Genomic DNA, 11,300 nt, shown 5'->3' with positions numbered 1-11,300 from the left:
GCGATCACACCGACAACCAGCGCCACCACCAGAAGCTGCCCCCACCGCGAAGACTAGCCGAAGAACCACCAGCTCAAGCCAATCGCCGCCGCGGAGGGCAGCCACGCGCCACCCGAGATGCCGGTGACCAGATCTGGCCGCGCCAGATCGAGGACCGCAGGCACCATGGGCACGCCTGCGCGCAGCCATCCCCGTTATCCCCAGGGGCCACAGCGGCCATGGGCCACACATAGGAGCCCGTCGTCGCCGCCCGAGACCACGTCGTCGCGCCCCGCCGCCAGCGCGCCGCCACCCGCCGAGGAGACCGCCCGCGACGAGCCCACTAGCAGAGGGGAAAGAGGGTACCGTCGAGTTTGCCCGGTCGGCGTCGAGGAGGAGCGGAGGGAGGGGGCGCGGGCCGGCGGCGCTAGGGTTTCCCCCCTCGGTCGCCGCGGGAGCGACGCGAGAGGGGCGAATGGCGGGTCTCTTTTTTTTGTATTACTGCGCGCGAGCCTTTTGTGGCCACGACAAATGGTGGTCACTTCTTTTCATTCTTCTCCCGAAAGTACTCTGCACACGACACTTCGTGGACCAAATCTGGACGATGTCCACGGGTGATTTGATCCATCGGCCAGATTTCGGCTGTGAATTTGTCGTTCCTGTAGCAGTGCTCTTCTTCTCCCTGCATGGCGACTCAAATGAGGTTCGTGGTTAGAGCATCTCCAACAGCCGCGCTAAACTAGCGCCGCGCTGTAAATTAGTCGGTTTTAGTGCGCGCGCAACGCGGCGGGTCGCTCCAGCGGACGCGCAAAAACGACGCGCGCGCTATAACAAGTTGGGCGCGCTGTCGGAAACACTGCCCCACACGGTGTATTTCGGGCGCCCGCTACAGCGCGCGGCACACTCGAGCGCTCGCTTTCGCACTTCCTCTCCCACTTCCACCCCAATCCGGCCGCGTCGCCGCCGCCCGCCCGCGCCCCCCGGCGACCGTTCAGGCGCTTCCCCGGCCTATCCCCGCGCCGCCGCACTTCCGCCCCATTCCCTCCTAGTCCCACCGGCGCTCGCGCGCCTCCGTCGTCCGAGGAACAGTGCCCGAGCGCTCGCTGCCGCGCCGCGCCCGCAAGGTGTTCGACAAAACGCCTACAAGGTATGTATTGCTCAAACTTCATGAATTTGGTGCATGTTTTGAATTGTAGTTTTTATAGTATAGTATTGAACATTGTAGATGAGTTCGTCGTATGATTCTTCCGAAGAAGAATTTGATATCGAAGAGGAGGAGGATCTTGCAATGATCCTGTATTTTTGCGCTCTGCTGGAGCGGCGCGCGCGCTGCATTATAGCGTGGCTGCTGGAGCCAGTGCTGGCGGCCGCGCTAAACTAGCCGAAGTGCACGCCCCAAACAGGCTTTTTGCGCGCGGCGCTTAGCGCGGCTGTTGGAGATGCTCTTACTAGCTCGCCTTCTTTGCCCGTGGCTAAAGTTCTTGAGGAAATACTACCTCTGTATGCTAATATAAGACGATTTTGCAGTTCAAGAAAGATCTTACATCAGTTTACGGAGGATATTAACTAAATAAACGGTGGAATGTGTGCCTACAGAAATGGTTTATCACAATTCTCGCTCACGATGGCATGGAAATTTAAAAGGAAAAAAAATAACGTGCCCGGCGAGTCGGCGACGTGCGCGACAGCTTCTTCTTGCGGCAAGTTGAGGGACGTGGCCTGCACCAACGAGCAGGGAGAGCGCCGACAATGGCAGCTGCTACCACGGAAGGAATATGATATGCCAGGCGGCGTCGTGTGTGGGGAGCATGTTGGTTGGCGCGCCACGGACACGTCCACGGTTCATGCCGCCGACAATCCGTCTCGGCCGCCGGCGAGCGAGCTCGCTCAGCCTGAATATTGAGGTGTTGAGCGCCGGCGCCGGGACCAAAATTCAGAAGAATACTTGCAGCAAGCAAAACCACTGAAAGTCTGAAACCTTTTGCAATCAGATGTACACAGGACAGTAACCCTCCTCTGAACAGTTTGAGCAAGGTTCACACTCCAGAAGAAATCAGAGGAAAGCGCCTTGCAAGACCCACTGAAACCCTCTGCACACACAATGTTAACAGCATCAGATCCGAGAACGAGAGCCGGATGCATGCAGCTCCCACTCATCTTATCCAGCACACGAAATTCGTCCAAAGTGTATCAAACTCAAGATCCAGTGCATCAAGCACTGGAGTCGGTCAAAGTTACAGGCACAAACACACGGTAGTATTCAAAACATTACAAATTTACAAGCTTTTTTTCTTTACACCTTTGCAAATTTACAAGTTCACGTTTTCTCCGTAGATATAATTTCCATGAAGACTTCACAGCCCGTGATCGGAGAGTTCTGCAGCACGGCAGTTGAGTAAGCAAAAGGACTTGGCTTATCGCAGAATGAACACAAATCTGACAGTTCTAACACTTCTACTTTTTCTTTTTGCGGGGAAATAGTTTCAACGCATCCGCCAGAAGGAGAGCACACCGTGTTACGCCGCTGCTGTGAGCCTCCTCCTGGACAGGAACAGCATCATACGGCGGAGGAACGGTGGCTTCTTAGCCTTCTTCACCTTCTCGCGCGAACCTGGGCCGGCAGGGCTGCTCCTGGCTGACATATCCGAGGACAGTGGGTGAACCAAGGCACAGCTGTCTTCTTTGCATGTGCCCTTGGTGTCCCGATCGCGCTCAACGACAATAACCATCGGATTTGAATGTTTAGTTCCAGATTTCAAAGCCTCAGCGGTAGCCTTACGACGCTCCCCATGCTCCTCCCTCCATGTCCTCAGCTCTTGCTCCATGGCCAGCTTGCCTTCCGTGGCACCATCGGCCTGCTTTTGGGCAGCAAGCAGTGCTTGCTTTCGTTCTTCCAGAACCTTGTAAACTTCGCTGAGCTTTGCCAAGACAAGAGACTCGGAGTCCTTGGCCATCTCAACCTGTGCAACTGCAAAAGATATCTTCTTGTGCAAAAGCTCTTCTGCCTGATGGGACTTCTCGATGAGAGACGCGTGCTCATTTAAGTCGAGTGTGATCATTCCAGGAGAGCCTTGTTCTGTATTGCTTGCTGCAAGCTCGCTCTCCTCCAGAGCTCTGAGAGCATCAAGTGACAGCCTCTCGGACTCTTTCGCTGCTACCGTCTCCTTCAGGACTGCCTGGAGCCTGAATTCCATAGCACTCAGATCAGCCTTCGCTTGCTCCATTTCCCCCTTGCTCGTTCTTAGCATCTCATGTGCCTTCATAGCAAGAGACTTTGCCTCATCAGCTTCTTGGGCTGCAACTTGCAGAAGCCCAGGCAACTCGCCCATTCTGTCGCAGGTTTTCTTCTCCTTGGCATGAACTGTCTCCAGTTCCTGTTGTGCCAGCTTAATCTCCGCCTTGAGAGAAGAAATGGTGATCGATGCCATTGCTTCCAGCTGCTGCATGGTAGCAAGTGCTTCTTTCTCTTTGCTTAACTCTGACTGAAGAGATGCAGCAGTAACTGTCAGGGCACAGACTTCATCTCTCGCCTTATCAATGCTCTTCTTCTGCTCCTCCAGTTCATTTCTTGATAGAAGAATGGTTTCTTCTTGCATGGTCTCATCAGTTCTGTTTCCTTGTTCTTGTGCTTCTTTAATTAGCTTTGCCTCTACATATGCATTTAGCTCTTCGTTGCGCTTCACCAGCAAGCTGGATGATGTTTCCAGCTCAGATTTCAGATCTTCAACAGAGGAAAGCTTCTTGTTGAGTTGACTCAGCTCCTCTTCTGCTTGCCCTAGATCTTTCTCCCATTTAAGACGGTCCTCATCTCGAGCTAAGGAGGCACACGCCTTGTGTTCTTCAGCATCACGGCACGTGGCACGAGCCAAATCCAACACTTCCTTCAGTTTGTTCAACTCTACAGTGAGATCCTCTGCTTGCTTCTCAGACTCTTTGGATACTATGATGGCTACCTGAGACTTTTCAATGGAAATGTCCTGTTCAATCAATAAAGAATGATAATCCTCCTGAACCCCTTTTAACTCATCTTTGACCAACTTCAGTTTGGACACCAGTACTTTGTGCCGTTCATGGATATTTTTCAAAATCTCCTCGCCTGCAACACTATCATTGCTAGCTCCTCCTTCCTCCATCTCTGGTACAATAAATTGAAAGAAATCCAAATCCTCCTTGGCATGTGCCTCTTCATGTTCTGCCCTCTCCAGGTCATGTTTCAGGTTTTCAATAAGCTTATTTGTTCTCTCAATCTCATTGAATACAGACAGCTTTGCAGCCCCTGCAGCTTCTGCTTGCTGTTTGCAATCTGAAATTTCATTCTTCAGCAGACCGACCTCGAGTTTGACATGGTCACCCACCTGATATACCAAGATTGTTAATCATACATAGAGAAAGTAAAAAAGAAATATGTCTGTAAGTGCTCAAGCAAGTCTCAATAAAACTACAAAAGATAGAATTAAGTTGTGGCTGAGAGAATTAATGTAAGATAATTTATTAAGTTGTAGCTGAGAGAATTATTAAGTTGTAGCTGATGCAAATGAAAGATAATTTATTAACTTGTAGCTGAGAGAATTATTAAGTTGTAGCTGATGCAAATGAAAGATAATTTATTAACTTGTAGCTGAGAGAATTATTAAGTTGTAGCTGATGCAAATGAAAGATAATTTATTAAGTTGTAGCTGAGAGACTTAATGTAACAAACAAGAGAAGGTATGCTGTGAGTTACCTGCACTGGTTCTGTTTTGCGTGTTTTCCAGTTGATGCTACCACCAAATCTTGAGGCAGCCACCTTCACTGATTCAATGGGCTTCGTTGTATCGACAAAAAAATTACTGGTCCTCGAATAATTCCCACTGTTCAATCTCCTCACAGGTGCAGGCATTTTCTGTCTAGTGTCTCGTAGGCTCATTTGGCGATCAGGCAATCTATGCATGAACCGTGGTTTATCTTCTTTCACCTTTTGTAAGATAGCAGGTGGCGCCTCACAAACAGTCTTCTCAGAATCAGAACAGGAAGCACCATCTTGTGCGTTATGCAAAGGTGCACATTGGCCCTCGTCTCTTGAGCTAACTGAAGTCTGTGGCGTTGCATGTGTGTTTTCTTCTGAAGTATGAACTGTCATCAAGTCACTGATGGCATCCTTCGATTCATCAACTTCGTTAGAGGCACATGGAAAACTGTGAGAATCTTCTTTGATTGATGGCAACCCACTGTGGTCCACTTCTGATGAACCAATTATGGAATCACCAACGGGAGCCTTTTGTTCAACCGAAATCTCCTGCAGATTGCTTTCTTCGTCACTCAATATCAAGCTTGCAGGAAGTTCTTGGTGCATTGGTGTCTCCAAATTGGCACATGCTGTTTTCTCAAGGTTATTGTTGTCATCTTCATTAGTGCCTTCAGTTGGCTGAGGCTCTAATGAATTTTGCACAGATTTTGGTGAAGACAAAGACGAGTCATCCACTTCAAGATTCTCCTCTACCATTCTTCCGGTCACTGTTTAATTTTATATTAACTGTGGAAGAAAACATTGAAGATGAGAATTAAACTGGAACAGAAAAAACCTAAGTATGAGTACCAGTTTAATTGCCAAATAAAGTAAACCATTGAAACACACACACACAACTACAATAAACTCAGCAAAGGGAAGTCCTGAGATGCAGATTTTTCAATGAAGGTCTTCATATATGATGTTCTCATCCAAGAACATTCAGGAAAGGTTTGAACTTGATAAGACTTTATAGATGATAAATCCATGGTATAAGAGCAAACCAAGTAGTACTTTTTTTCAACCATAACTATCTGAGAAGCCACAAAACATTGACTTGATGATTTGTCACGGCAAAGGTTCATCTAGCATAACTATTTTGGCTAAATGTTCTTGGACATAAAAAAAAGTACGATCTGGACATGCAAACAAGTTGCAGGACACCTCTAAATTTTGGTTTAATTTCCGATCCATGTAAAACCAATATTGCTTTATCTATGTCAAGAACTGAGGTCTTCATATGTAAGCAAATTGCATGGTTAAACAAAATAATCCAACTTCAAGCTAAGCAAACATCCTAGAAATATCCAAAAATAAAACTCAAGAACTCATGAAATGAAAAAAAGTTGAAAGGAAAACATGATTACAACTGAGCCACACATAACAGTATCTGAAAGCCATGTGCGTGATCAGAAAGTAAGCAAAAGCTGAAACTTACTGAAGAGTTGAGACCTTGTGCCTGTATCTTTTGTAATCGAAGGATGAAGGATCTTCAAAACGAGGGGAGGAGACTGGAGATGGGGAAAAGGTTTGGGCAGTTTTTGCAGGTATTGGGGAGACAACACTGGAGGAAGGGTTGAAAGAATTGGGACAGTGGAGAGCCACCTGGGAGTAGAGAATAGGATCAATTTAAAAATATTCATATGTGGGGAAGACTTGGAATTATCCCCCTAATGCAATATTTGGTTTGATTTCTTCCTGTAGTTTTTGTACACTATTTTACTTTTATCAAAGTACTGGCACAAGCTGGATGGTTAAGGAAATTGTGTGCCAGCATGAAGCAGGAAGCAGGAACAACTGTATTGGAAATATTCATTTAGAACGTCATGATAGTTGGAAATAATAGAAAAGCTTAGTGCTTCAAGTTCCTCTTTCTTTAGTTTAGTTGGCATTTCATTGGTTGAATCATTCTTCATATGTCATTCAGTGCGCAGATTGGTTAAAAGTAAAAACAAAACAAAAAAAGTAGAGCAAAAGAAAGCACGCGGTCTTCTTTGTAACATAGCATTTTTTAAGAAACTGGTTGGATCTGTTTTTATTCTTTAGAGTAAATAAAGCAGGAAGCAAATATGAAAACAATTACCTACATGTATGCCGTACTTTTCTAACGGAACAGATGATGTCAATCATTGTGTCTTCATTTCTACCATAACAATTTACTGTGTGTGTACCTAATCAATGATAACATGGAAGTTACCATATGTGAAAGCAGTAAGTCGAGCATTGCTGGGATGGGATACAAACAATCTTTACAGTGGTATAAATGTGGAGGATTGTCTGGAAGCCCACCCTGAACGTTCTTTCTTTCTTTTCTGAAGAAAAAATGGATACTATAATTGATTTGAGAAACATTAGCCCTTTCTTAATAGACAAGTGCTACAAAATGTTTCGCGTGTAGCCTCTTTCATAATTAAAGCGAGACACCTTTGCAGGAAGAAATATTTGTGTTGCCTGTTTGGCAGAACTGAAGTCTTCCCAATGGGCATCTGCACCACAAAAACAACTGCTAAGACGATATATAACTGTCAGCGTAACAAGAAAATGGCAAAGCCACGTACCCTTATACCAACATTACGAGGTGTCAAGAGTATAACATCTATAACTGGCTGCCCAATTGTCAGGAGATCTTGTTGTGTTCATGTATGTACCTGATACTCGAATTTGATAGAATGGATATCTCATTGAGATTCTGTTGACCTAGCTTGTCCACAATCTTCTCCAAATCAGACGAAGCAATTCTTTAAGATATCACCATAACAGCAATGCAACAGCTGTGGAGCGCATACCATTTAAATGACCACAATCTTCCATCAAGGATAACAATGCATTTAGCATTTTAAAAGCAAACAATCCTGGTTGCACTGAGATGGAGATATTTCAAACTTTGTGTAAAAACTAGCTACTCCAAGAATTAATCCATGGATGAATGATTTAGACTATTTTCTTGCGTTAAAAAAATGCTCTAACAACTATCAATCTCGCAGAAGAATGATTTTGCATGTTTTCTTGTGTTAAACAAATGCTCTACCAGCTGTCAGTAAACAAACATCAACTTAGGCTTGAGCAGGGTTTCAACACATTCCCCACAATTTTAATGCCTTGTGTTTGACAAAAAAAAAGTTCTCTAGCTAATGGAGCTTGTTGTAGGATCAGGGCTACTCAATCAAACTGATTCCCACATCTTTCCTCAACCCTTTTCCTTCCATATCTAACCGCAGCCACTCATAGTCATTCCATTTACCAACTGAAGCATAGATGTTAGAAAGCATGACATAAGACCGTGGATTACTGTGGTCAGAGTCAATGAGCAATTTCCCCACAGCCTCACCAATTTTGGAATTTCCATGGAATCTACAGGCTCCAAGCAATGACTCAAGCAAACTTTCTGATGGTCTGAATGGCATTGACCCGACAACATCATAGGCTCCATCCAAGTGGCCAGTTCGACCTAGCAGATCCACCATGCATGCATAATGCTCCATCCTCGGTGTGATGCCGTAGTCTATCTGTAGTGATTTAAACAAGGATCTTGCTTGCTCTACAAGGCCACTATGACTGCAAGCTGACAAGATACTAACAAAAGTTACATCATCTGGCTCCACTCCTGAGGCTATCATCATGGAGAAAATGTCAAGGGCAGACTTGCCATCCCCATGTAAACCATATGAGTTGATCATTGCACTCCAAGTAACAGAATCTTTTGCCCCTGAGCTATCAAAGAGCTCTCTTGCAAATGAAATGCTTCCACACCTTGAATGCATGTCAATGAGAGCATTGACAACAAAAAGGCTTCCACCAAAGCCATTCTTTAGTAAGAGAGCTGTAACACATTCTGCCAAATCTCCTTTTCCAATCTGCGAACATGCTGAGATGAGTGACAACATGGTTACTGCATCAGGATTCACATTAAGGAAGCACATCTGCCTGAAGAAATCAAATGCAATATCAGCCAGCTTGCACTGAACACAGGCAGATAAGATGCAATTCCATACTATGATGTTTTTTTCACCAACCGAATTGAAGAGTTTGCAGCTGTAATCAAAATTGTTGAACCAACTGTACATACAAATGGCTGATGTGAGCATAGGGGTTTCTAGCCTGAAGAAATTTCGAACTGCATAGCAGTGGACAGACTTTCCTTGCAACTGACTCTGACAAACAGGCAATACATTCAGTAATGTAATATGATTTGGCTCCTTCTCATTCTTTACCATTTCATAAAACAAAGGTAAGATCTCTTCAGATAGGTTGTTTTTACGGTATCCAGTCATCAGAACATTGTAAGAGACTGTGTTCACAGAAGACAAGCTGTCAAAGAGTCGCTGGCATGCCTGAACAGAACCACAGCTGCTGTACATGGTAATGAGGGTGTGTGTAAGAGAAACATCTGTACTGCATCCACTTTTAACTGCCAAAGAATGAAGTGATTCTCCAATTGTGGCATCCTCAGCCACCGAAATACTGCTGGTAAGGCCAATCAGGGTTACTACATCAAACTGCAAGTCTGCTTGGCGCATCTGGCGGAAGAGTCTTACACAAGCCTCTGCATCTCCAGCTTCAGCATAGCCAGATATTATCGTGTTCCAAGATATCAACATAGGTACTTCCATTTTCTGAAATAACTTGTATGAATTTGAGAGTTCTCCACAGTCACCGTACATAGCCAGGAGTGCATTCATCACGCTTTGGTTCAACTCAAAACTGTTTCTCACAGCATATCCATGGATGGACTTTGCCAAACGTAAATCTTTTATGTGCCTGCACCCGGAGATGACCTTAATAACAGTTGTTGCATCGGCTGCAGCACCTTCGCTTTGCATCCTGCGGAATGTATCAAGAGCAGTGTGCCATTCGTTGTTCAAAATGTACCCAGAAATTATGGAGTTCCACAGAAGATGGTTCTTTCCGGTACAACTACAGAAAAGCTGCACAGCTGAATCCAACTCCCCAAGTTTAGAATACATGGAAACAAGAGCGCTGACAACAGAAATCTGCTCTGCTAGGCCAAACTTGATAACCATGCCATGCACAGATTCGCCGACGCATACACCAAAAAAGTCACTGCAGGTTGGAAGGACAGATACCACTGTTACCAGATTAGGCCCTAGTCCTGCGCAACGCATCAACCTGAAGACCTCAAATGATTCCTTCCATTTGTCCTGCTGCATGTACGCTGAGATCATGGAATTGTAAGACACCGAATCCTTCACAGGTTGCAGATCAAAGAGCAACCGCGACGAAGAAAGATCATTGAATGCGGCGTACATTGAGATGAATGCAGGCGCAAGGGACTCATCACCAAGCACCCCACATTTCAGTGCAAACGCATGCAGCGAATCACCAGCATCCGAATCTGCAACGGCACTGCACACACCGATAGCGGCAACAAAAGTGCTAGCGTTCGGCCTCATGCCATCCTCCTGCATCTCCCTCATAGCCTCGACAGCTTCTCTGAAGCACCCATTCAGAGAATACCCTGAGATCAGCGCGTTCCAGGAAATCAAGTCCCTCTGCGCCATGCAGTCAAAGACCTTCCTGGACGCGCCAACCCAGCCAGCCTTGGCGTACATGTCAAGCAGTGCGGTCTGCACGCCGACATTGGCCCCGTGCCCATCCCGCAGGACCCTGCCGTGCGCCTCCCTCCCGAGGCGAAGGCAGCCCACGGCCGTGCACGCCTTGATGACCGGCGGGAACGTGAAGTTGTCAGAGCCGCCGAAGACGCACGCCCTCCTGTACATCTCGAGTAGCTCCCGGTGGAACCCGTGGGCCGAGAAGCAGCGGACGGCGAGGTTGAGCGAGTACACCGTGGGGCGGCGGCGGTGGGATCCGGCGAACACCGAGGCCGCGGCGCCCGGCATGCCGAGGGAGAGGTACCCCTCGACGGCGGCCGTGACGGCGGAGGTGTCCCGGTTGATCGTGCCCGAGACGGCCAGCAGCGCGTGGAGCCTGCGGAGGCATTTCGCCGAACGGGTGGCCTGCACGAGCTCCGCGAGCGCGTCGGTGTGGGGCAGTGCGCTCGACGCGGCTGGGGCCGAGGAGGCAAAGGATTTGACGAGGGTTTGGTTGGATCTGCGGAGGAAGCTTCGGGCTTTGTAGGATTTGGGGAGGGTTTTGTAGCGCGGGTTCATGCTCTGGGTGGAGTCTGGACTGTGGACGGAGCAAATGGAGCGATTGCTCTTTTGTCAGCTCCTGCGTGGAGGGGTTGGGTTAACAACTGCGAGGTAGAGCGCCTGTTTTAGAGTAAGTTGGGAATATTCAAACAACTTTCACTCTCTTTCTTTTCAAAACATTCAGATCTATTATAAAAGTTTATAGGAGTATAAAGTATATCGAACATAATAAAAAAATACATCGATGTCTCTAGACCACCGAGCCGCCGACGTGTCCTTGTCGTCGATTCCCCGTCGGAACCGGCTGGACCTTGCCGATGACAGGCAGGAAGTCCTTACGCATGTGCCCCTAAGGACCAATGTCCTGAAGTTGCAGTTGTCAACGTTATACCCTTAAATAGAACTGAAGCAACTGACACTAAATCTCATCATCGTACACGCACGAC

The 11,300-nt window shown here is 46.9% G+C and overlaps 2 protein-coding genes across 2 annotated transcripts; both read right to left on the bottom strand.

Annotated features, from left to right (window-relative positions):
* Positions 1–2,218: 2,218 nt before the first annotated feature.
* LOC119291679 (protein WEAK CHLOROPLAST MOVEMENT UNDER BLUE LIGHT 1-like) lies at positions 2,219–6,176 on the bottom strand. Its single transcript, XM_037570487.1, has 2 exons — positions 4,703–6,176; positions 2,219–4,334 (listed from the first exon to the last, which is right to left on the bottom strand). The coding sequence occupies exons 1-2, from the start codon at positions 5,459–5,461 to the stop codon at positions 2,496–2,498; spliced, it is 2,598 nt and encodes an 865-aa protein (XP_037426384.1). The 5' UTR covers positions 5,462–6,176; the 3' UTR covers positions 2,219–2,495.
* A 12-nt stretch (positions 6,177–6,188) lies between these two features.
* On the bottom strand, positions 6,189–10,914 carry LOC119291678 (pentatricopeptide repeat-containing protein At5g39350-like). The gene is made up of 2 exons (XM_037570486.1): positions 7,303–10,914; positions 6,189–7,230 (listed from the first exon to the last, which is right to left on the bottom strand). The coding sequence occupies exon 1, from the start codon at positions 10,870–10,872 to the stop codon at positions 7,900–7,902; it is 2,973 nt and encodes a 990-aa protein (XP_037426383.1). The 5' UTR covers positions 10,873–10,914; the 3' UTR covers positions 6,189–7,230; positions 7,303–7,899.
* Positions 10,915–11,300: the final 386 nt, after the last annotated feature.

The sequence above is a fragment of the Triticum dicoccoides genome, chromosome 4B, assembly GCF_002162155.2.
Source record: "Triticum dicoccoides isolate Atlit2015 ecotype Zavitan chromosome 4B, WEW_v2.0, whole genome shotgun sequence".
Classification (NCBI taxonomy): domain Eukaryota; kingdom Viridiplantae; phylum Streptophyta; class Magnoliopsida; order Poales; family Poaceae; genus Triticum; species Triticum dicoccoides.
The sequence above is the reverse complement of the archived record's forward strand: the minus strand, read 5'-3'. Positions and strand labels throughout refer to the sequence as shown.